The 27,202-nt window shown below is 41.7% G+C and overlaps 1 protein-coding gene across 1 annotated transcript in view; it reads left to right on the top strand.

Annotated features, from left to right (window-relative positions):
- Positions 1-27,202, top strand: part of LOC124788728 (dipeptidase 1-like) — a 304,298-nt gene that overhangs the window by 237,720 nt on the left and 39,376 nt on the right. Inside the window, exons 8-9 of the mRNA XM_047256010.1 lie at positions 4,984-5,068; positions 17,288-17,363. Of these exons, the coding sequence (XP_047111966.1) occupies positions 4,984-5,068; positions 17,288-17,363 (161 nt within the window). The remainder of the gene's footprint in view (positions 1-4,983; positions 5,069-17,287; positions 17,364-27,202) is intronic.

The following is a 27,202-nucleotide window of genomic DNA, read 5'->3' as shown; positions in this document are numbered from 1 at the left end:
GAAGTCAGACGTTAATGGCAGCGACACAGTGGACGCGGCTGTCGAGTGAGAATCCTGACTGACAGAATCCTTGTGAAATCGGCGCTTGGCCCAGGAAAGCTCAGTCGAAGTGTACTCGTCTGGCCTGGCTGGAGCACTGCCTAAATATCACACGGCGCAAGGATACAGCCGGGCCTATTTTCGATTATGTATCTTGCGGAAGAGAATAGATCCACGTGGTATGTGGCCTATAGCAGTGATTGCCTTGCCTCCTAGTGGATAGTCGGAACATGGCCGTCTGTCTTCAGGAAAAATTGTCCCCTGTGCGTTAAACACCTTCGAAGCATTGATGTGAAGTTCGTTGCTCACACTGCACGCGTTAAGCCTCTGTACAGCAGCAACGGCACAAATACCTTATCTGGAAGCTGAGAAACGGACACTCCAGTATTTCCATGTATGTGGGATATGGTAATTAAAATTTCAGCGTTACTTCATTTTATTTACACTAGAGAAATTCTGTCTGTTGGACGTGTCTAGCGGCACAGGAAATTTTAAGATGAATATCGCACCATAGTATGCCCAGAGGACATGCAATTGCACGTTGTCGGACATGAATGACATGGAGGAATCGTATCGACAAACCTGTAATGCAGTGACTGCAGAATGACTAATGTCATTGTGGACTCAGGACAAGAGTGTGGCTAGAAGGCACAGATCTATCCAGAAAGGTGACTCTACTAGGTGATCGTAGGATTGTTCTCCTGACTGTCACAAACAGACAGGTAACAACAGCGGAAACATGAACTGAGCTAACAGGGAGGGTCAGAAAGAGATAACTGGGAGCTGACATCTCGAATTTCCATGCATCGTTTATCGCTGGCGCCACAGACAACAGCGACTTGCGTAATGTAGTTCCAGAGTCAGATGGGAGATTCAGTGGCGTCCTGTGGTATTCAGTGACTAGTCTCGCTTTTCTCACATCGACTCCAACGAGTCCGTAGATGACCTGGTGAAATGGCATACGAAAGAGTGAGTCACGATTACCCCTCCGACTGCTGGATGAGCTATGGATGTGACAATAGGGTTGTATGGAATCCCATTCTCGTATGCGGCAAGAATGGTAAATCCTCTTGTCACAGCCTGCATGAATAGGGTACCAAATGATATACTCCAGCTGGATAGTGCAAGACCCCACAGTGTTGTTCACACTAAAAATGCCTTGAAGAACTTATGGAGTCTTGCAAGGCCTGATATGTCTCCCAGATTTTCAGTGATGCGACGGGAACACATGTATGTATTCATACCAGCTTCCAGTCAACAGTCTTTGAATTGAAGCAGCAGGTGTTTCAGGCACGGCAATGAATTCCACAAGATAACTTCCATAGGCTGACTGCTTCCGTGTCACAATTACTAAAAGAGTCTTGGGGATTAAAAGGCCGTTTCGGAGTTATTTATTATTATTATTATTATTTAATATTATAATATATTTAATATTTTAACCGGTTTCATGACAAGGAGAAACCTCATCCTCAGGTGACACGTAACAATGTTATAAGATATAAGTAGCCCGGAGGATGGAACCCAACGTTTGTAGTCAGACCAAACTAGTAAAATACTAAATAGCAGTATGTCAATGATTCGTAATCAGTTGGACCTAAGGATGCAAGTCCAAATGGTCGGTGTAGCCACAACTCCAGTCAATGTGCTGTGATAAGTCACATTTGTGGCTGGCCTGTCTAGAAGGTTTTCTACTACAAGAGCGTATTCGTTTTTGTGACGGTCACAATTCGTACTGTTGTTCATAATGAGTATCAGTTTCGAATGGAATGAAAGTTTAGTTATTTAATACTCGTCGTCATGCGATGAACGTCTCCAGAGTATTTGATAACTATCGAACCGATGTAACATTTTCCATCCCCTCAGTGTGTCCTACAGGTTAATCAGCGGAGCTACAGTATCAGTTCAGGTAGAAATATTAACATGTAAAATGTCCAAGATTTTAGCTTCCAGAAATTGACTGCCCGATAATTTGTATAACAGGTTTCCCTTGCCAGGCCGAAGTAAAATTGTAATCCATGGTGCCATTTCCTTTATTTGCTCACGGGAATGATTGCCGAATCTCATAATAAACAGCAGCCACAGGAAACGGGAACTTTATGGGATAAACAAAGAGAAATTAATTGATTCTGAAATGCTGACACTGCTATCATCTTCAAATATTCGAGGACTCATCAGAGCTCGAGTACCTCAAACCAGCGAAAACGATGATAAAAGTACACAGCAAAATTTCAATGCAGACGGCGTTATATTTAATTGAAGTAGATAATATAAAGTCTGAGTTTGTCGGCACTCAAATGAAGGCATATTGCTGCGAAGCACGGATTAAATAATTCAATATTTTCTTTGTTCATCTGTTGGGCAGTTTATTGCCGAGGCTAATTTTAATCTCCGTCATATAGCAAGAGATAAAATATTCTGTACTGGATTGCAGATAACAATGTGAACAAGTCCGTTGAACACTACACATGAAATTCTTCAGTGCGTTTCAGTCAAATATGTGGAGAGACATCACTCCATCTGTCCACTTCGTCTGTCCACTCTTCAGTAAATCAATCTTATGACATGAAATTTAAGTAGTTACATTCTATACTAGCTGAACTGGGAAAGAATGTGTGGGTCCTTCACCTACACGTTCCGTTTTCCATTGAATACTATCAACCAACCGATTCCTTGGTGGAGTGACTCTGGTATTTCGTCCTGTCAGCTGATTTTTGCCTATCCGATTCTTTTCATGGGAGATATTTAAGAGCTAAGCTCTGTCTGCTTTGCCACAGAATTATTGGATCATCATCTACATTTGAGTCTTATCGTTATAATTCGATCATCGCAACTATAAAGGATTTTTTGTTGTCTGGAGAAATGCTTCGTGAAGGCAGATAAAAAGCTACTTGAAGGAAAAGTAGCTGCTCTGGTATCAAAAACTGATATCAGCCAACAGAGGTGCTATGTATTAACCTAACGTCCTTCCAATACTATTGCACAAAGATGCTTTTAGCGCAGAACGAAACAGCGGTCCATCACCAGACGTCTCTCCTACACGAATATAGCGTCACTAAAGTTATTTGATACAAAACAACAAAAAGGTGCTGCCACGTCAACTACAGTAATTGTAGAAGTCATCAACCCCTGGCAGAAACATCGTCAGTACTGTGAAATCATTAGCGTTAGCAGCCTGAACGTTGGTATCCTGAAAGCGAATTAAATTCATATGATCTCTGTAATTACTGAAAGATGGCGTCGGTTGGTAGGACACACCCGAAAGCATCAAACAGTTATCAGTTAGGTAATGTTGCAATGTATGTGGCGCAAAATTTATGGAGTGAAAGCTTGAGTACAGTAAGTAAGTACAGATGGATGCAGGGTGCAGGAGCGAGGCAGAGATGAAGAGGCTTGCACAGGTTAGATTAGCGTGGTGAGCTTTGAAAAACCAGTCTTTCAACTGAAGACCTCAGCAGTAAAATTATTCATGAGTTGTATTCCATCTTTGCAATTAAATGAAAGGCAGTTTGTTTTTTGCCATACGCATTTCACTTCTTTTATTTGTGAAGCATCTTCAGAGGCCCGCAATACATGTTTTTTTATGTCTATAATAAATTCGTGATATAGCAGTTACAAATGTGTTACCATATGACGCTTCCTCTGGTTATTCTCTTGTTTTTCAGATTAGAAACAACTTACACACACAAGTTCCGTAAAGCTAAGTTGTTACTTGCGATTTCTGATGTTGGTAATACATGTGTGTGAATAATTCAGATGACTGATTTTCGGTGCTTTTTGACCTTAACATTTTACTTCCTTCAACATTTTACTTCCACTTTTCACTATGTATTGAAGGTGTGTGTTTGCAGTGTACTCTGTTGCCAAGTGCCGTCTTTTGTTTGTGCTGTGGTGTGTATGATAGTCTGATATTTGTTCATTTATTGTGTGTGTGTGTGTGTGTGTGTGTGTGTGTGTGTGTGTGTGTGTGTGTGTATGTGTGTGTGTGTGTGTGTGTGCTATGTGTGAGAGAGAGAGAGAGAGAGAGAGAGAGCAGACTAAATAATAAATTAAGCCCCCCTTTCCCTCTCTCTCTCTCTCTCTCTCTCTCTCTCTCTCTCTCTCACACACACACACACACACACACACACACACACACCAGCATGTGCAGTTAAATGAACAAATTTTAGACCTCACATGCACACACCACACACCAAATACCCAACACAAACAAAAGACGAAAGATAAACACACAACGGCAGTTGGTATCAGTACACACCGTAAACAAACACATATAGTACACAGTGAAAACTGGAAGTGAAATGGTGAAGTAAATGTGGCCAAATAAACGCCGAAATGGGCCATCTCGAGTATACTGACCTGGTAAATAGATCTCCACGACGACACACGTGGTTTAATATCAGAAATCGTAAGTAACACCAAATGATAATTTAATCTTATGGAAATTGTGCTGCAAAAATTGTTTCTAACCTGAAAAATAAGAAAATAGCAAGAGAACTATGATAGAGTAACATATTTGTAGCTAGCACATAACGAATTTATTATAAACATAAAAGAAATATGTGGTTACAGGCCACTGCAGATGATTCAGAAATAAGAGGAACGAAACCTGCACGGCCAGATACAAACTGATTTCCATTTAGTTGTAGGGACGGAATACATGTCCATGAATTATGAAGCAACTAAAGAACGATGGAAAACGGATAAAAAGGTGAACTACATTACATTCATACTTCCCTTGTTTAGTAGTGCTACACCATATTTCAGATGCACTCTCTGCCGTTACCTGTTGTAGAAAATCTTATGTCTGGATCTGACATTTATTTTAAGCTTCTTGTGTTAAAGGCTGGAAAATTACATTAAACAGCGAAGTCCTTCACCTGCACGGGCTTTGTAATGTAAAACAGAAGCAGATTGATTGGTGACGGCTTTTTCTTTTGTTTCTAGGCGGTGAACGGCGGTCTGGTCATGGTGACCTTCTACAGTTATTTCGTCAAGTGTGGTCCTCGAGCGTCCGTTTCGGATGTTGCAGGTATAGTGACATACCATCTTTAGGTAAATACGCTGAACAGTAGCACTTCGTGGTCGTAAATCTGCAGAAAAGCATCTGTAGCAGTCTGAAAAGCTTGTATTTTATATCTTGCAAGACGCAAGGTGTAGTAACAAAATTCTATTCCTTGATTTTATTTCGTATATAAGAGCCATAACATTAACCATTAATTAATAAAAAGTGTTTCGGAATTAATTACAAAAATAGTGGTAGCACTACAACGCTTACCACTTAAAAAGTAGTGCTTTAACGCTACACTGCACGCAGTTTTCTGTTGTTTTGTCAATGATGACAGGAAATTGGTACCAGCTATAATTTTTTTTTTTTTACAGATTTCGGTTCTGTTCTTCGTTAGTTTTGGGGTTGCTTCCTGGCAGCTTATTATAAATTTTTTCTTGGATTTAATTTCATAAAGTAATGAAAAGTATAGTAAGTAAATATATAAAAATTATAGCAACAAAGACAGACGAATAGCGACTATTACAAAGCAGAAATTTATTGCGACTGAGAGTGTGGAGTGAGCGAGTGTGTCATGTCATCACAACATGACCGCCACGTGCAAATTTTCAACGTAGCTTTTCGTTGACCTTAGATTCCGTTGATGGGATGTGTAAACAACATAATTTAAAATGCGGGCGAGCATTGTTAACGTTCATCTTACATTACATTACATTTATGTTTCGGCATGTGTAATTACATCACAACACTCTTATCGACTGCAATCTATTAGTAAAAGAAGCTATGTCGCAGCCGACTACCATTTCATCTACATCTACGTGATTACTCTGCTATTCACAATAAAGTGCCTGGTAGAGGGTTCAATTAACCACCTTCAAAATGTCTTTCTACCGTTCCACTCTCGAACGGCGCAGGGGAAAACGAGCACTTAAATTTTTTTGTGCGAGCCCTGATTTCTCTTATTTAATCGTGATAGTCATTTCTCCCAATGTAGGTGGGTTCCAACAGAATGTTTTCGCAAGCAGAGGAGAAAACTGGTTATTGAAATTTCATGAGAAACACCTTTGTTTTAATGATTGCCACTCCAATTCACTTATCATGGCTGTGACACTGTCTCCCCTATTTCGGGATAATATAAAACGAGCAGCCCATCCTTGAACTTTGTAGATGTCATCCGTCAGTCCCACCTGATGCGGATCCCACACCGCACAGCAATACTCAGGATAGCGCATAGGGCAGACAAGCGTGGTGTAAGCAGTCTCTTTAGTAGACCTGCTACATGTTCTAAGTGTTCTGCCAATGAATCACAGTCTTTGGTTTGCTCTACACACAATATTATCTATGTGATCGTTCCAATTTAGATTATTTGCAATTGTAATCCCTAAGTATTTAGGTGAATTTGCAGCCTCCAGATTGGTGTGACTTATCGTGTAATCAAAATTTAGCGGATTTCTTTTAGTACCCATATGAATAACTTCCCACTTTTCTTCGTTCATGGTCAGTTGCCACTTTTCCCACCATACGGATATCTTATCTAAATCATTTTGCAAGTCGTTTTGGTCACGTGATAACTTTACAAGACGGTAAATGACAGCATATTCTGCAAAAAGTCTGAGAGGGCTACTCAGATTGTCTCCTACGTCGTTGATATAGATCAGGAACAACAGAATGCCTATAACACTTCCTTGGGGAACGCCGGATATTACTTTTGTTTTAATCGATGACATTCCGTCTATTACTACGAACTTGGACGTTTCTGTTAGAAAATCACCAGTCCAGTCGCACAGCTGAAGCGATATTCCATACGCACGCAGTTTTTTTAGAAGACGCTTGTGAGGAACGGTGTCGAAAGCCTTCTGTAAATCTAAAAATATGGAATCAATTTGACATTACCAGTCGATAGCACTCATTACTTCTTGCGTATAAAGAGCTAGTTGTGTTTCACAAGAACGATATTTTCAGAACCCATGCTGACTATGTGTCAATAAATTGTTTTCTTCCAGGTAATTCATAATGTTCGAACACAGTATAGTTCCAAAACCCTACTGCAAATCGACGTTAGTGATATGGGCCTGTAATTCAGTGGATTACTCCCATTTCCCTTTTTGCGTATTGGTGTACTTGCGCAATTTTCCAGTCTTTAGGTGCAGATCTTTCTATGAGCTAGCGATTGTATATAATTGCTAAATATGGAGCTATTGTGTCAGCATACTCTGAAATGAACCTGACAGATATTCAATCTGGACCGGAAGCCTTGCTTTTATTAAGTGATTTAAGCTGCTTTTCAACACCGGGGATATCTACTTCTATGTTTCTCATCTCGGCAGTTGTTCTTTATTGGAATTCAGGAATATTTACTTCCTCTTCTTTGGTAAAGGAGTTTCGGAAAACCATATTTAATAACTCTGCTTTAGTGGAGCTGTCATCAGTGCCCTCACCGTTGTTATGGCTCAGTAAAGGTATTGACTGCGTCTTGTCACTGATGTGCTTTATGTATGACCAGAATCTCTTTGCCAGAGCCGCACGGGGTAGCCGCGCGGTATGGCGTCCTGTCACGGTTCGCGCGGCTTCCCCCGTCGGAGGTTCGAGTGCTCCATCGGGCACGGGTGTGTGTGTTGTCTAGTTAGTTTAGGTTAGATTAAGTAGTGTGTAAGCTTAGGGATCGATGAGCTAAGAAGTTCGGTCCCATCAGATCTTACAAAAAATTTAAATTTTAAAATTCTTTGCCAGAGCCCGAGACGGAGTTTCGTTTTGGAAATTATTAAAACCATTTCGCAATGAAGCACGCGCTATATTTTGAACGTCTGCAAAACTTTTCCAGTCTTGGGTACTTTGTGTTCTTTTAAATTTGTCAAGATTTTTCGTTCGCTCTGTAACAGCGATCTGACCCCTTTTGTCTACCCTGAGGGATCAGTACCATGGCTTATTAATTTATGTTGTATATGTCTCTCAATTGTCGTCTCTTTGAAATCACACCACATCGTTTCTACGCTTACATGATCAGATCGGAAGGAGTGGAGACTGCCTCTTAAAAAGGCATTAAGAGCATTTTTATCAGCTTCCTTTAAACAGGTGTACTTTTGTGAGAGTCCGGTCAATATGTGTGTTACGAATAAACTACACATTTGCTCTGTAGTTGAAATCCCAACTACATGAACGATTCTTAAGTCGTGATTCAACGTCAACGTCTACTAAATCAGTATTCTGACAACTTGGATTTAAAATCGGAATTTATTACGCGTCAAGTCTACATCTGACAAGTGATCACCAATTAGCGTGTTCCTTTATGTAAGATCGACATTGAGTTCAGACTCTGACAATCAGCTAAACAAAATACTATTTTAAAGATTCAGTATGTCCAGATGTTCGTTTTATCTTTACAAAACTAAATATCTAGAAAGCGACGCATTGAACGAAAAAAAAGTTGTAGAAGAAAAGGTAATATTAGTAAAGAAGGCATCTGTCTGAGGTACAGTTGACTATCTCCTAACCACTGCTCCTGCGTACGCGGGATCAACTTCGTATTTTCTAATGGGAATCCCTCTTTTTTATTGAATATTCAAATTCTGTGCCAAAAAATACGTACGGTTTTCTCAAATAACTGTTTCCCAGTCGTGGCAGATAGCGCTGTAATGATCAATTCTCAAGTGTGCTTGTTTTGCAATTAAGAACCGACGCATTTGTTTCTACATTTCATCTATAATATAAATGTGAACCCTTGTGTTCTAACGGATGATATTTATGCCCGAAATGTTCTTTAGTGATGCGAATTTGCTTGTTCACTACAATATGGTTAGCCATTTCTGTGTTCGGTATAAAACTACGTTTGATGTGGTCAAGGAACAACGGCGTGAATATAACAAGTTTTCTGTTCTCCTGCCTCTCGCCAAGCCCTTATTGGGGCGCTTAATTTTGGTAAGTTCTCTTGCCTCTCCCATTGGAGTGCTTGGTTTCGGCAAATATCCATTGCACCTGCGCCTGTCACTATCACTTCACAGACATACATTTTTACAGTGGTTGTGATTAGTATTCTGCCTATGGCTGAATAGCGCCCAACGCGAGAGTGACGTCGGTTGGGTGGGAACGCACACCGAAATCAGTCACCCTCGTGGTGGGCTTCGAGGGCACCCACCAAATTCAAGCATTCTGATGGTTTGGGTACTCACCAAAATCAGCCCCGTACGGAATAGGAAACCATGTTGCTATACAAGCGCCCCATTGTCTAATCGTATTATTTGTGCTGTAAAATCACGTTTGAAATATTCAAGTAACGTCTGAACGTCAGTATCAAAGGTAAGAACACAAAGTTTTACATTTACATCGTAGATGAAATGTAGTATCTAATGCGTCGATTCCTAATTGCAAAATGTGATACTTGATATTTTACCATTACAACGCCATCTACCGCGAATGGGAAACAGTTGTTTGAGTAAACCGTAAGTATTTTTTCGTGTAGAATCAGAATATGTAATAAAACTGGGGAGTTCCCATTTGCAAATACGAAGCTCATCTTCCCACGCAGCAGGAATGGTCAGGAGGTGGCCAATTGAAACATAGGCAGATGTCGCCTTTACTGATATTAATTTTTCACCTAGAACATCTTTTTTTCATTAGAGGTATTTAGTTGTCTCCAGATAAAACAAACACGCTCCAATATATCACTTTCGAGTAATTGATAATGCCCTGAAGCCGCGTACAGTCCAGTAGTCTCTTTGTTGTACTTGCGATGACGCCAAGCGCAGCGCGGCTGCTCTCATCGCCGCACGAAGGTCATAAGGAATAGAACAACCACAACAGAATGTGCTCCGTAACAAACCTCCATACTTGATAGAGATAGTTCTGACCCTCGAAATGACCTTTCATGTTTACCTAAACGCACACTTATGTATTCTTGTTGATTCATACATCAAGCTATCACGGAAATTTCTCATTAATCAAATGGTTTTTTATTCAATTTCTTGCAAATAAAATGTCGAAAATCTCCTGACCTCTCGTATCGCTAATCTATTAATTTCATTTTCTAAATAAAACTCGAAGAGCTATAAATACTAACTTTGCTAATAATTGTATTGTTTTAACACTTATTCAAATACATTATGAGGCTAGGTATAATCTTTTCTACGCTTCAAGAATGTTGTTTATTCTGACATCATAAACTAATTAACATCTACTCATTTTTAAACACATTTTTATTGTTGTGTACCTCTTAAGTTGTGAGCCAACATTACTCAACTGCTGTCGTCAGATGCACCGGAGTCTTATTCAAAAAAAGCAAAGTTGATAAGTTTCACGATATTTCGTTCACAACTAACTTATCCAAGTAGCGTTACTACAAATCTGTAGTTTTTGAGTAATTCGTCGCGTTATCTTTTGAACAAAAACTGGCTTATCCCTATGCATTAGATGTCTAGTAAGATTTACAATAATGAATGCAAAAAGAGTAAAATGTGATTCTGACCGATAATTGAACTGCAGCGGTATCTAACACTGTATAAACACAGTACAAGCGTTACAAAATTGATCAGAGGTCTAACACCCCTCATTTAATTCCAGAACGGTCTCAACTCCCTTCGGAGTGTAGCTAGAGGTTAAATAATCAGCAGTCAGAAAAAATCTTCTCTCAGTGAGCAGTCAGTCTGTTAGGCGCAACAAAGGTTGCTGAAGGTAGCTTTTCCAAACGTACTCCACTTAAATATCATTATGGTGTTTGATGTTTGAAGGAAAGTGGGATCCTTGGATCTACGAATGAACTGATACATAGGTAAGGCAATGTAAACTGGACGGTTTTGCCTTTGGAACTCCAGTGAATTTTTTACAACTTCAAATCGACCTAGCTTCTACCTCACTAGCGCTGTATTTTCTTCTACATCCCTATCTCCAGCTGCCCTCCATTATAGAGTCGGCTGTGATCCAATATACACTTTTGCTCCAGAAGGGTCGTGATTTCTCTGCGTGTCGTTCTTGTAGTCTACAATCCGTCCACCACTTGAAACAGCATATTCATCACGTTTCACATCATCAGTCAAAGACTAATTTGATTTGACCCGTTAAGAACTCCTCTCCAGTGCCAACCTCTTCATGTCAGAGTGACCCTTGGACACAACGTCATTAATTATTTGTATATATTCCAATCTCTCTCTCTTCTCCTACAATTTTTACTCTATAAAGTTCCTGTTAGTACCATGAAAGTTATTTGTTGACGTCTTAACACCTGCCCTGCCCTACTGTTCCTTCTTCTTGTCAATGTTTTCCACACATTCTTCTACTCGCCGATTCTGTAGAGAACCTCATAATTCCTTACATTATCAGTCCAACTACACTTCTACATGCTTCTTAAGCAGAACATATCAGATACACTCCTGGAAATGGAAAAAAGAACACATTGACACTGGTGTGTCAGACCCACCATACTTGCTCCGGACACTGCGAGAGGGCTGTACAAGCAATGATCACACGTACGGCACAGCGGACACACCAGGAACCGCGGTGTTGGCCGTCGAATGGCGCTAGCTGCGCAGCATTTGTGCACCGCCGCCGTCAGTGTCAGGCAGTTTGCCGTGGCATACGGAGCTCCATCGCAGTCTTTAACACTGGTAGCATGCCGCGACAGCGTGGACGTGAACCGTATGTGCAGTTGACGGACTTTGAGCGAGGGCGTATAGTGGGCATGCGGGAGGCCGGGTGGACGTACCGCCAAATTGCTGAACGCGTGGGGCGTGAGGTCTCCACAGTACATCGATGTTGTCGCCAGTGGTCGGCGGAAGGTGCACGTGCCCGTCGACCTGGGACCGGACCGCAGCGACGCTCGGATGCACGCCAAGACCGTAGGATCCTACGCAGTGCCGTAGGGGACCGCACCGCCACTTCCCAGCAAATTAGGGACACTGTTGCTCCTGGGGTATCGGCGAGGACCATTCGCAACCGTCTCCATGAAGCTGGGCTACGGTCCCGCACACCGTTAGGCCGTCTTCCGCTCACGCCCTAACATCGTGCAGCCCGCCTCCAGTGGTGTCGCGACAGGCGTGAATGGAGGGACGAATGGAGACGTGTCGTCTTCAGCGATGAGAGTTGCTTCTACCTTGGTGCCAATGATGGTCGTATGCGTGTTTGGCGCCGTGCAGGTGAGCGCCACAATCACGACTGCATACGACCGAGGCACACAGGGCCAACACCCGGCATCATGGTGTGGGGAGCGATCTCCTACACTGGCCGTACACCACTGGTGATCGTCGAGGGGACACTGAATTGTGCACGGTACATCCAAACCGTCATCGAACCCATCGTTCTACCATTCCTAGACCGGCAAGGGAACTTGCTGTTCCAACAGGACAATGCACGTCCGCATGTATCCCGTGCCACCCAACGTGCTCTAGAAGGTGTAAGTCAACCACCCTGGCCAGCAAGATCTCCGGATCTGTCCCCCATTGAGCATGTTTGGGACTGGATGAAGCGTCGTCTCACGCGGTCTGCACGTCCAGCACGAATGCTGGTCCAACTGAGGCGCCAGGTGGAAATGGCATGGCAAGCCGTTCCACAGGACTACATCCAGCATCTCTACGATCGTCTCCATGGGAGAATAGCAGCCTGCATTGCTGCGAAAGGTGGATATACACTGTACTAGTGCCGACATTGTGCATGCTCTGTTGCCTGTGTCTATGTGCCTGTGGTTCTGTCAGTGTGATCATGTGATGTATCTGACCCCAGGAATGTGTCAATAAAGTTTCCCCTTCCTGGGACAATGAATTCACGGTGTTCTTATTTCAATTTCCAGGAGTGTACTTCGATTCTCTTCTTTTCCTATTTTCTCAGTCTATGATTCTCTTCCACACAAGAGTGTCGTCCACAATTACTGTCTGAGAAATTCCACCTTCAAATCAAGGTCTTTGTTTGAAACTACAAGACTTCCTTTAGATAGGAAGGCCCGACTTCCTGGGCTAAACTGCATTTTACATCCTTCTTGCTTCGTCTTATTTTGCTTCCATGGCAGCAAATTGCCTTCGCTTCATCTACATCGTGGCATCTTATTTTGATAAGTTTATCGTTAATTTCGTTTCTGGTGCTCCATATTACTTTCGTCTTTCATCTGTTTAATTTCAATCCTAGTATGTTTTCATTAGACTCATTCCACTCAACGTGCAGCAAATTTCACTGAGTATCATCAACGAACATTACTGTTGACATCCTTTCATTCACAAATTTAATACCAGTGTGAATCTTTCTTTTATTTCCGTGCTTTCTTGTTCAGTGTTGATGTATAGATTGAACGAATAGGCTTAACACTTACACCATTACTAATCCGAGCATTCCGTTCTTGGTTTTCCTCGGTACTACAGGTTACTGTTATCGAAAGATTTTTGACTAAATTTTTAGATGTTGTAATAATTCTTCTTCCTTAGACTTATTTATTTAAACACGCTGAAAGACACACTAGCGCCATTGAAGAAATTGAAACTTGCTGTAGAACTTAATAACAACACTGTTAATACTTACTAATTTTCATTGTGTCTCATGGTTGCTCTCAGTGGTCTAGGCTCTATTTTAAATTAGGTTATAATGCAGTTACTAGAGCCTTCAACAATACAAACTAAATAATAATCACATAAACTGAGAAAATGAATTTTTTCAACCCTAATGGAAGCACAAATATTTTATTTCACGTGGGAATCATCATTTACACAATACAATATTTCAATATACTGTTAACGAATGAGTCACCCATATGCTTATAATTTCATTCACTTGCAATTAACAATGGCCACTATTGTTCCAGGTAAATCTTAGGGTACATATTTGATTATTCTATTGTATTCATTAAACAATACTTGAAAACTAAAATTCTGTTACCATACTTGACATATTATGAACCTCCAGTAGCAAAATTATACAAGCACCAAAAAGGACTAGTTTGTGTACTGCCGTTTCCTGATTCGATTAAATCAGCATACATGTCATGGATAAACAAACTTTTACGTACTCGTAAAACTTTGGGGAGTTTCACTGCTCTTTAAGCTTGTGACTGTATTTTTCAATAGTCTGCGTGGTTTTTGAGATGACTTCCACTTATTCATATGTTTAGGCACTGGTTTCTGTTGTATTTCATAACGATGCACTATCATGCTCAGAAATATTCGTTGGTTCCGCCTGATTTGCTAGCATCTCACATAACTTAATTGTCTTTCAGATCCTGTAATCACTTTTCATTATAGCTGTTTGACAACACAAAATCATTACCACAAGAGACCACTAGGGAAGACTGTTCTGTACAGATATCAGTCCACATGTGAATTAATACCACAATATTGCAAAACATCAGGAAACTCATTATTAGAAGCGAGGCAGTTCGTAAATTCAAATGTATTACAATAAATGTCCTTTCAGAAATGTTACCACTTTCATTAGTATCTGAAACAACTAATACCCATAACTCTGTCACGTAAGTCATTCACTAATCCTTAGTCATATCTGTAGTCTATCTGAATTTTTTATGAGTGAGGGATTTCGCAAGAATATTTGGGCATCAAAAGTTCTATGATAATTAGTAATATTATTCCGTCAAAATCTCGTACTCACAAAAAAATTGGCTTTGACTGAGCAATACTGATTGATTTATGTCACAGAGTTACGTGTTTTAATTGTCTTGGATTCTAATGAGAGTGGTAACATTTTTAAATGATAATTGCAGTAGTAAACATCTGTGCACAAGCGTTATGAGCAGACTGACCTGTAATAACGTGTTTCCATGTTTCAATGATATTTACAATAGCGTATTAATTTACATCTGAACTGAGTGCCACACAGAACAGACTTAACCGTTTTCTATAGTCATTGACTATACGGAGATGAGATCACAGGACCTACAAAAAAGTCACGATATGTGGGCTGTACGCAAAACAGGCGCTACTCAGTTCAGTTCTTTCGGATCTTTATATTACATTTAACCCCGTTGTAAGTTCAAGCGTTAACTCCTTTATCTACAATTTAGTCTTACTATTTTACTTATCGTTTGTTTTGTCTTCTATACTTATATCAGGCTTCATAAGATTCGCCACATAGATTCTCGTTTATCGTAATTTTTGTGATGTTTCTTTAAATTAGGGTATTTCCAAACGCCTAATCGCGCTATTGACAAATGTCCGGAGAATATATACTGTGCTTTAGTATTCTAAGCTTGAAATGAACCAATTTCCTCGCGTAAATAAATTCTCGGGGTTGTATTGTTTGATTTCGTGGTCTTCCCTGTCGTGAATTTTTTAAATATCTTATCAATTTTTCTTTGTAGTGGATAGCTTCGTGATAACTAGAGATCTTCGGTGGCTCCTACCTTTTGGAAGAACTATTCACAGAACGTAGTTCCTACTCGTTGTTCTTAATTGTAGTCTCGCGTAATTTCTTATAAAATTTAGGAATAATTTTCTGTTAATGTATTCAACCTCTTTCTAACCCAATTTCGGTCTTGTGGCCTTTTTATTTATTTATGCATTTGAGTCCGTTTTTACCAGAAGTAGTAAGTACCAACTCTCCATGATAGGCTAAGGTTTTTCTGTTAGATATAGGTTTGTTCATGTTGTTTCCTTACGAAAAATTAACCCTGAAATAAATACTTAGTAAACGGCATTCCTAATGTTCAATAACTCCGCTATTTATGTAACTTCCTATCGAAGCCCTTCCTTGCCAACTCATATGTATATGATTTTTAGTATATTTAAGAGCATCTCTCAGGCTAATACTTCGTCACTAATAATCAAGAACTGTCAAAGCGTATCAAAATTTCATTAACTTTTCTTGAATTAAGAAGTTTTTTTAAACAAACGTTCTGTGTAATTAAGTGACGGGTCACTTCAGGTGGCGACCGGATATACAATATGTGATCAAAAGTATCCGTAAACCTGTCTGAAAATGACTTGCAAGTTCGTGGCGCCCTCCATCGGTGACGCTGGAACACAATATGGTGTTGGCCCACTCATAGCCTTGATGACAGCTTCTACTATCACAGGCATACGTTCAGACAGGTGCTGGAAGGTTTCTTGGGGAATGGCAGCCCATTCTTCAAGGAGTGCTGCACTGGGGAGAGGTACTGATGAGGATCGGTGAGGCCTGGCACGAAGCCGGCGTTCCGAAACATCCCAGAGGTGTTGTATAGGGTTCAGGTCCGAACTCTGTGCGGGTCAGTCCATTACCGGGATGTTATTGTCGTATAACCACTCGGCCACAGGCCATGCATTATGAGCAGGTGATCGATCGTGTTGAAAGTTGCAATCGCCATCCCCGAATTTCTCTTTAAAGTGGGAAACAATAAGGTGCTTGAAACATCACTGTAGGCCTGTGCTGTGATAGTGCCACGCTAAACAATAAGGGATGCAAGCCCCCTCCATGAAAAACACTACCTCATCATGACACCACTGTCTCCTAATTTTACTGTTGGCCCTATACACGCTGGCAGATGAAGTTCACAGGGCATTCGCCATACCCACACCCTGCCATGGTATCGCCACATTGTGTACCGTGATTTGTTACTCCACACAACGTTTTCCCTCTGTTCAATCGTAGAATGTTTACGCTCCTTACACCAAGCGAGGCATCGTTTCGCGTTTACCGGCTTGATGTGTGGCTAGTCATAGTACTTTCAGTGGACCCTGATGCAGTTTGGAATTCCTGTGTGATGGTCTTGCACGCTTTTGTGTTGTACGTGTCTCTTCACGTTTCCTCTTCACTATCACTATCGTGAACAGTGGACCTAGAGAACGAGTGTGTAAATCTCGCGTTCAGACGTATGACGTAAGTGACACTCAACCACCTGACCACGTTCGAAGTCCGTGAGTTCCGCGGAGCGCCCCATTCTGCTCTCTCACGATGTCTAACGACTACTGAGGTCGCTGATATGGAGTATCTGGCAGTAGGTGGAATCACAATGCACCAAAAATGAAAAACGTTATTTTTGGTGGTGTCCGGATACTTTTGATCACACAGAGTATCTTCTGTAATAAATTCCCAATTTAAATTCACATAACAGTATACCAGGCTACGTAACAGAATAATTGTCCATCGTCCAAGTTTATGTAGTTAAACGGGTACGTTATAAATGTGGTAATCATTTTTGTTCAGATGTTCTCATTCTTTTGATAAAACTATGTATGTATTAATAGCTTAGTCATATCTTACAGGGACAGATACAAGCTACCTATAGTGAAATATTGTGTGGGAGAATAAACGGCATTATCACATTCTGCGTTTGTCTTTTTTCAGACCACATTCATTACATACGGTTGCTGATCGGTGTTGACCACATCGGAATTGGAGGAGACTTCGACGGAATAAATAGGTAGGCACCTTACCAGTCCTCAATGGGATCAAACTACGTAACTAATTAATATTAGTCCTGAAATTCCACAATGAATTTCTTCTGAATAATATTGTTGTCTTGTAAGGAACTTGAGATATTGTGCTTTGGTGACCCTCAAGCGGAATTTCATTGTAGTTTTGTACTTACTAAGACAACAACGTATCATTGTAATCATGAAAATTCTGATGACGAAAATACCACTTGATATACTACTCGTTATTTGGTTCACAGTTACGTAAAGTTCTGTAGACGATGTAATAGAAGCATTTGACTGCAAAAGTTACACTGTTGGAATTACATCCGTGTGGCCATTATCGAGCATATGGTACAGTTCTACCACCTGACGGTTAGTACATTTGTGCTACACCACTAGGTAATACCCATATAGGTGCAATTGTACTAGTGTAAATAAATAAATTTACACTCAGAGGCGACTCTCATGTCTTTTACGAAAGAAACAACTGTCCTTGTGTCAACTAACTATCAGCCAGACTTCCTCACACAAGCGCTCGTATACTACGTGAAATTGTCTTGCTGAGATATGTTCATGTGGATAGAATTTCAGTGAACCCAAGAATTATAACCAAAATGTTTAAAAGCCCTTAGTATCCATCTAAAAGAAGGTAAAAGAACAATACTTTTCACGAGCTTGGAGCAGGTGAAAGATGCAAAAGGAGAATGGTCGCGTTTTTTTCAAACACCTTGGCATTTATCTTAAGCCACTTACAGAAACCATGGAAAAACTATAGGTAGTCACCCTCACGAACATTTGAATTGTCGTCCACTGTGAAAAGCATTCTCCTGGTTATTCCATTCCTTTCTCCCTCGGTCAACATTTTACGTCAATATTTTTAACGATTTTAAAGCAACATTATAGAACTGTTAATAGTGAGAAAGGCTAGAGTTTTAGTTATTATGTGACCCAGAGTCACAAGAAAGGAATAATAAATTTGGGTGCCATTGTAAACAAACATTTCGAGTGGGCGAGTAGTTTTAACGGTAATATTATCCAAAAAAAGGAGCGGCGTCTGTGCAAGGGGAAATTACCTGAGGTAATTTTGGTTTTCACCTAGAGTGATTTCTCGGGATAATTCGCCCGACGTACATTAGCTCCCAGTTAATGCAGGATGAACTGCAGCCAATTCAGGTATGCGTCTAGAAACTGCATTCCCTTTGTGACTGCATTCTAATAGAAATCGGCGAACCTATTAGCCACAAGTTTACTAAATTATCTCCCACGGAAATACGGACGTATCACTAACAGACATTTACGTCACCAACCATAGGAATATGCACTCGACAGAGACAAACAATTTAATGGACAAACTACTGTCAGTGAATGAGTGAACGAACTTCAATAGCATGGGGGAAAAAGATTATCGAACTGTAGTATATTTAACACATTGCTAATTTAATGAGCCATATAGTAATTCCCAAACATAGTGTAAAGAGGGTGCTCGTTCGTTCCTTGTAATATAACTGCAACCTCTTGCTATGATTTGGAACGAGTCAGTTTTAAAATTATGGTACATTTTCTCAATGAAAAATATGCGAAGATGGTGACGATTTATGTGAATCACTGAGCAATTCTGATCTTTTACTTAAGATTTACGCTTAACTGTGACCTGTCCAGAGGAACAATCTGTTTCCATTGGGGTGAGGAACTGCTCCTAAAGGACGGAATAATCAGCAATCCTCAACAGCATGAGGCTGGGGAAGGCAATGGAAACCATTGTATTAAAGACATATAATGTGTACCCACAGGACATGTGGTTTGTCACTGAAAAAATGTCATCATGATTTCTCCATTGGAAAAAGATTCAGCATTAGCCCTCCATTCGAATCTCTGGTAGTGGACTGCCAAAGGAGTGGTAACCATGAGAAAAAGAGTGAATAACGAATGAGTAAATTACATTGTACGGCTCGGAGCATGAAATGTGAGAAGTTTGGATGTGATAAGGAAGCTAGAAATTCTGAAAGGAAAGTCTGAAAGGAGATGCTCGATTTAGGTATAGTGGCGGTCAGTGAAGTGAAATGGAAAGAAATTAAGGATTTCTTGTCAGATGAATAAAACGTAATGTCAAAAACATCGGAAACTGATATAAAGCGAATAGGACTCGTTACAAGAAGGAAGATGGAGCCGAGATTCAGTTACCGTCATCAGTTCGGATTAAAAAGGGTGTGAGACTGCGATGCAGTCTTTCGACCCTACTATGGATCCTGTATAGAGAAGAAGCGATGACGGAAGTAAACTCGCAAGAGTGGGATTAAAATTCAGGGTGTAAGATTCACTAACACATTACTACTATTCAGTGAAAAAGCTATAACAGGACTTGGAGCCAACAATGACGCGCCAAGACTGTGATAAGGTCACACCATAGTCACACAAGTGCTGGTCAGTAACCCTCATGCTGAATGGAACAGAGCCTCTTTCGCGTCACAGCCTTCTGGGTGACAAACCCAGGGCAGTCACTAGGAAGAACTACAGCCAATCCGCTCCCGGTTTTGTACGGATGGCCATTTCCTCTTTTCACGTTAATTCGGCGTGACACACAAATGTCGTGACTATCGTAGTCAGGATAGAGCAGCATAATTTAATCGCGCGCAAACAAACCCATCAGCTTTCTGCCAGTTGAGCAGTACGTGACGGCCAGTATGCGTCAACAGGTGTCTTCGCCGTCACTATGCCACTAGTGCCGCTGCCGACACCGGGCCGTGAATGAGTGACTTCTGCCTTTCTGCCCCGTCCTGGCAGCCAACACTCAATCAGCTACCCGGCCGTTCTCTTCAGCCGTCGGTCCAATTTTCGATTCTGGACAATGCCATCGCCGCGCCCCTGGGACACCGCGAACTACCGCAAAGTACAAGAGGCCTTGCCCCGTACCGCGCCACAGCTAAGCCACGTGAATTGTCCGGATCGCTGCTGTAGAGTCAGCGCACCGAGTCGGCTGTCCAATGAGTAAACATCTTGGACCCCAGCGCCTCAGGTCGTTGCTACGCCTGCTGCTACAACGCCACAATATTACGTGAAGATGGAAACACACTTGACTGTACGAATTGGATAGAGTAATTAAGGACTTACTGATGTTCAGCATCATGTCCCCCCGCATCCACTTCTGACCAGTTTTATGGTGAAGTAGAGTTTAATAATTTAATACAGATTTGTTTTATATGCACCGCTGGTCTGTCTGCAGCTGTCCCACGCGTCATACCTGTCTACCAAATCTTGTATGAATATTACAACTCCCATGGAAGACTTGACCAAAGCCTGACAAGCAAGAATTGTTTATATGTCAGTCAGGTTTTCCTGCAGCGGTATTGGACTGTTACATTTCTTTCCTTAAAACCTTGTATCCTCATTGTTCACTATTTTGGGTGTAGACTTAGTTGTGTATTTGGCGAAGGCCCAAGCGCTGGGAGTTGGCACGTAGTGTAATTTGCCAGGGCATTCAGCCCCGTCCACAAGTCACATGATGTGATACGTTGAGTTTGTCATCGAAAAGGTCGCTACGCAATGTAGTGGTGGTAGTGTAGCAGGCTTATACATGGAAAACGATGGGTGCCAAAACAATCTTAAGATTTTCTTGTACATACCAATTTTGTAGAGGAGAATGAGAACTTAAGACAGTGAAAGTTTAGGTAAAAGGTTAGAATACCATTTGGGTTAGACTTAGCTTACATGGAATAGGTGGAATGGGAATAATAAGGCAGATGTAACCAGCGGTAGTTCAGGACTGGTCAAGAAGAAAATGATCCGAGAGTCGCAAGGGAATCGGATGGTTCAGGTTTTTTGTCTTTACATTGTGCTTGACTGATCTGAAGCCACAATATGCTGAGGAACATACGGATGCGCGATGATAGTTACGCGACACCAGTTATACCGCCAGAGCTGTATAAACGGCACAATGGTAATCCAGGAAATAGTCATTCGAAGTAGAGAGGTGAAAATTTGATACGGGCAAAGGAGTATAGGTGGAAAGCGACTGCGATCTACGATGAAGGTCCGTGGTATCGGAGAGCTCATGAAGCGTGGCTACTTGTATTCTCTCGGAATGAGAGGTACCTATGTGTTAAGATATTGAGGTTCATTGCGAAGAAACCTGAGGAATACGATGCTGAAGTACTACGTGCAGTGTCTCTGCAGTATCATTTTTCCAGGAGTGCTAGTCCTGTAAGTATCGCAGGAGAGCTTCTGTGAAATTTGGAAGGTGAAGATGAGGTACTGGCGAAAGAAACGCTGTGAGGATGGCTCATGAGGCGCGCTTGGGTGACTCTGGGGCATTTCCCCCGCGAAAACAAAAGTTCCCGATTTCGATTCTCGGTTCCGCACACAGTGTTAATCCTCCAGAAAGTTTCAGTTTTCACTAGCGATTAGTATATAATTATAAGCCAATGTGAAGGTATATGTATAAGTCACCGGAAACTAGTTACACAGGTCAGCGAGCATTTGGGTTTTCTGTGTTAGTGCCGAAAAAGGCGTGATGGTGTGTGTGTAGAAGCAGGACGTATTTTAAAGAAAAATGCAAGAGCTCTTTTCTGGAGTTTCCCTTGTTAGTTACTAGTCGTATGTGGTGTACGTAATAGAAAAACAAGTGAGAAGCGAGTTTTAGCGTGTAAATGTTAAGTGGCAAGACTAGCTATTAGAAAGCCTTTTTTGGTTCCATTCCTGCTCCACGATGTGAAATTATGAAGCTGCAAGCACGACTTAAAGTGAATGGAAGTGAACAATGTGTAAATGAGAACCTACAGACACAATAGTGAGCCAAGTGACAACGTGGTTGAAAAGGAGAAATGTGTAAGTAACGATAAGAACAAGGATGACGAGTGAAGATGGAAAAAATGAAGCGTAATTAATTTGAACCAGTATGTGCTTCAGCAAAATCCTAGGCTGGAGTTGTTTGTAGATGGAGGGACTTTGAAGGGAAAAATTATAAGTGGACTAGGAACCAGTGATGGCACCATGATGCATATGAGGTCACCCTAGAGTCAGCCAAGTGCCGGTCAGCAACACTCGTGTTGAGTGGACTAGCACCTATTCCATGTCATAGCCCTCCACGTGATGAAAGCAGGCCAGCCATCAAAAAAAAAACTACGACCGACTTGCTAGCTGTTACGACCGCTGGCCGTTGCCTGTTTCCAAGGTCGTCATGATACACGTGCACCGTGACTGTCTCAGAGTCAGGAGAGAGCAGCAGACTTTAAGCCTGACCAAATCAGCCCGTCAGTGTCTGGCCAGTTGGGCAACATGTGACACCCAATCAGTGACAAGTAGAGTCTTCGCCGTCACCACGCCGCGCCGCTGCTGAGACTGGGTCACAAACAAAGGACCTGCGCCTTGTCTTCCCAACCATGACAGCCATCAATCTGACAGCGTCCGCACTTGCTATTCAGCCGTTGGCCCAGACTTAGAATCTGGCAACGTCATCACTATACCGCTGGCCACCTGTGATCTACCGCAAGGTATAAGATGTTGCTACCTCGGCACGTTCTGTGCGACAGCTAAGCTATGTGCAGTGTCTGCACCGTCACCGTTGAATCAGTGCACTGTGACGGAGTTCCGCTGTGTAAGCAGCCTGCGTGGTTGCATCTGGTGCTACAATGCCAGAACGTAAAGACAGAATCACAATTGAATGGCCGTACAAGTTGGATCGAATATTTAAAGACTCGTTCATGTGTTGCATCATGCCTGCCCGCAAATACTTCTGACCAGTTACATGGTAGAGTCGAGTTAAATGTGTTTGATAATGAATTGTTTTATATTCACTGCTGGTTTGTCTGTAACTGCTCCACACGTTACAACTGTCGTCCGCACCTTATATGAACCCTAAAAAGCCCAATGTCTCGAGCACGTCCTGACAAGTAAAAACTATTTATGTTCCACTCTGATTTTTCCTCAGCTACTTCGGACCTCTACACTATGCTCAATTGCCGATGCAGGATTTTGTGACCGATCTAACCTCTCGATATATCCTTAAATGGTCAATGGGATTCACGTTGAGGGATGGATGGCAAAATCATTTGTTCGAATTGTCAATGATGTTCTTTAAACCGATTGCGAACAACTGCGGACCGGTGACATGGCGCATTGTCATCCACAAAAATTCTGTCGTTGTCCGGGAACATGAAGTCCATGAATGGCTGAAAATGGTTACCGGGAAGCCTAACATAGCCATTTGCAGTCAATGATCGGTTCAGTTGGAAAAGAGGATCCACTCCACCCCATATTAACACATACTACACCATTATGGAGCCATCACCAGCTTGCACAGTGCATGTTGACAACTTGGTCCACGGCTTCGTCGAGTCTGCACCATACTCGAAACCTACTATCAGCTCTTGCCAACTGATATCTTAACTCGTCTCACTCGGCCACTGTTTTCCACTCGACTAGAGTCCAATCGATATGGTCACGAGCCCAGGAGTGGCGCTGCAGGCAATGTCGTATTGTTAGCAGAAGGAATTCGCGTCGGTCGTCTGCTGGCATACCCCACTAACACTTAATTTCGCCGCATTGTCTTAACGGAAAGGTTGGTCGTACGTCCCACATTGATATCTGTGGCTGTCTCAGTGTTGCTTGTCTATTAGCACTGACAAATCTACGCAAACGCTGATGCTCTCGATCGTTAAGCGCAGGGCGTCGGTCACTGAGTTTCCCGTATTTTTTTTTTGGTCATCGGTCTACTGACTGGTTTAATGTGGCCCGCCACGAATTCCTTTCCTGTGCTAACCTCTTCATCTCAGAGTAGCACTTGCAACCTACGTCCTCAATTATTTGCTTGACGTATTCCAATCTCTGTCTTCCTCTACAGTTTTTGCCCTCTACAGCTCACTCTAGTACCATGGAAGTCATTTCCTCATGTCTTAGCAGATGTCCTATCATCCGGTCCCTTCTCCTTATCAGTGTTTTCCACATATTCCTTTCCTCTCCGATTCTGCGTAGATCCTCCTCATTCCTTACCTTATCAGTCCACCTAACTTTCAACATTCGTCTATAGCACCACATCTCGAATGCTTCGATTCTCTTCTGTTCCGGTTTTCCCACAGTCAATGTTTCACTACCATACAATGCTGTACTCCAGACATACATCCTCAGAAATTTCTTCCTCAAATTAAGGCCGGTATTTGATATTAGTAGACTTCTCTTGTCCAGAAATGCCTTTTTTGCCATAGTGAGTCTGCTATTGATGTCCTCCTTGCTCCGTCCGTCACTGGCTATTTTACTGCCTAGGTAGCAGAATTCATTGACTTCGTGACCATCAATCCTGATGTTAAGTTTCTCGATGTTATCATTTCTACTACTTCTCATTACCTTCGTCTTTCTCCGATTTACTCTCAAACCATACTGTGTACTCATTAGACTGTTCATTCCGTTCAGCAGATCATTTAATTCTTCACTTTCACTCAGGATAGCAATGTCATCAGTGAATCGTATCATTGATATCCTTTCACCTTGTATTTTAATTCCACTCCTGAACCTTTCTTTTATTTCCATCATTGCTTCCCCGATGTACATATTGAAGAGTAGGGGCGAAAGGCTACAGCCTTGTCTTACACCCTTCTTAATACGAGCACTTCGTTCTTGATCGTCCACTCTTATTATTCCCTCTTGGTTGTTGTACATATTGTATATGACCCGTCTCTTCCTATAGCTTACCCCTACTCTTTTCAGAATCTCGAACAGCTTCCACCAGCCCGTAGTGGGTGGTAATGCCTGAAATTTGGTATTGTCGGCACACTCTTGACACCGTGGATATCGTAATATTGAATTTTCCAACGATTTCCGTAATGGAATCTCCCATGCCTCTAGTTGCAACTACCATTCTACGTTAAGAACCTGTTAATTCCTGTCTTGAGGACATAATCACTTGGGAAACCTTTTCACATGCATCAACTGCGTATAAATGACAGCTCCGTCAATGCACTGCTCTCTTACAGCTTGACCATCGTCCTGTGTATATGGGCATTTCTCTATCCTGCTACTTATGTCACCTCATGGTAAAGACGAGTTGCACAAATCAGATTAGCGATGAACTTATCATCAAAACTGGTGACCACTAAGTAAGACGTGACGGACGAAGCAGGGAGGACATAAAGAAAAATGGAAATGAGCGTATGGCATCGTTGGTCTGGAGGCCCCGTCTGGCCACCCGATGTGGCCGAGCGGATGTAGGTGCTTCAGGGTGGAACCGCGTGACCACTACGGTCGCAGGTTCGAATCCTGCCTCGGGCATGCATGTGTGTGATGTCCTTACGTTAGTTAGGTTTAAGTAATTCTAAGTTCTGGGGGACTGATGACGTCAGATGTTCAGTCCCTTAGTGCTCAGAGTTATTTGAACCATTTGAAATCTTATATCAGTCGGCGCCACTTTGGGCGACTTGCGCGCCGGCGATGAGGGAGAAATGATGATGAGGACAACACAAGGCCCAGTACCAGAGCGGAGAAAATCTCCAACCCGGCAGGGAATCGAAACCGGGCCCGCTTTCGTGGGAGGCGAGGACGTTACCTCCCAGCGAAGCAGGCGGACAACACATAAAGAGAAGACTAGTAAATGAAAAGAGAGCACTCTTCGCTAAAACAAGACCTGTATCTATCATAGGTCTCAATTAAAGGAATAAATTTCTATGAACACGTGTTTGGACCACAGAATTCATGGACTATGGAGGATACTGGTAAAGAAGATTTTATGAGACAAAATGAAGTTCAAAATTAGGTAGACTGATATGATAAGGAATGAGAAGTTTCTCCGCAGAAGTAGAGAATGACTGAACATACAAAACAGTAACAGGATGAAAACACAGATTGTAAACCGGCTCGGTAATACTGATGCTAATTTATTTCCCTTCTTAATGTTATCTTAGTGCATTAGTCTCTCTTAACATGGTATGACAATGAGTAAACAAGCACAAATTTAAATTTCATCGCTAGTTCTTTATTGTTCACCTTACATCAACACAAATTCACACCAGAAAAAGCAGTAGCAACACAAACGTTCTCAAAATATTCGTTCCGACTCTCAGTGGCATGTTCACACGATTATACACAGATGGCGTGAAAAGCCAAAGACATCCTCAAAACAGATCGACAGCAATGGTATTGCAAATCACACAAAAAGCTCCTTACAGTAACAATAAAATCTAAGACTCATACTGGGGGCAGCCACATGTAATGTTTCACCAACAACCACTTATTTTTCATTACGAGTAATGCAAATAGTGCTCCACAATCACAGTATAATAAACCTGAAATGAAAAAAAAGAGTCCACATGGCACGTTATAACAAGGAAGTTTTAAACAACACCACAAAATTTCCTACTAATATTTGAATTTTCTAAATATTCAAGCCCCCTCCTTATGTTCCACCCAGTTGAATCACACATACCAAAAGTAAATAATATATGCATTCATGCAGCCAATAGGCGGCCGTTTGGTGACAATACGAATTTTAACACAACGTAACAAATGTGATACACCACATCCGTTGGTTCTGACCGTCTTCTCTCTCAATACGTTAAAATGTTCGCCTAGTACGAACAAGTCCTTGGTTGCCTCCGCAATGTCAGTGACGCTGTGGCGGTTGCGACTTGCCACAGAATTCTAATCTCGTACTCCCTTAAGAGGTACAATAACATGAAATACAACCGCCGACGACAAACACTGGCATTAGTACTAAATCGACATAACGATCCCCTCTTGTCCTAGACAGAAATTTCTTCAGGTAATCTTATTAAGACAATGTATACACTTGATATTATGCAATAAACATTTAATGAATTGGATCCTCCACGCAGAATGCAATTTTTTTGGTCATCAGTCTTCT

The sequence above is a fragment of the Schistocerca piceifrons genome, chromosome 3, assembly GCF_021461385.2.
Source record: "Schistocerca piceifrons isolate TAMUIC-IGC-003096 chromosome 3, iqSchPice1.1, whole genome shotgun sequence".
Lineage (NCBI taxonomy): Eukaryota > Metazoa > Arthropoda > Insecta > Orthoptera > Acrididae > Schistocerca > Schistocerca piceifrons.
The sequence above is the reverse complement of the archived record's forward strand: the minus strand, read 5'-3'. Positions and strand labels throughout refer to the sequence as shown.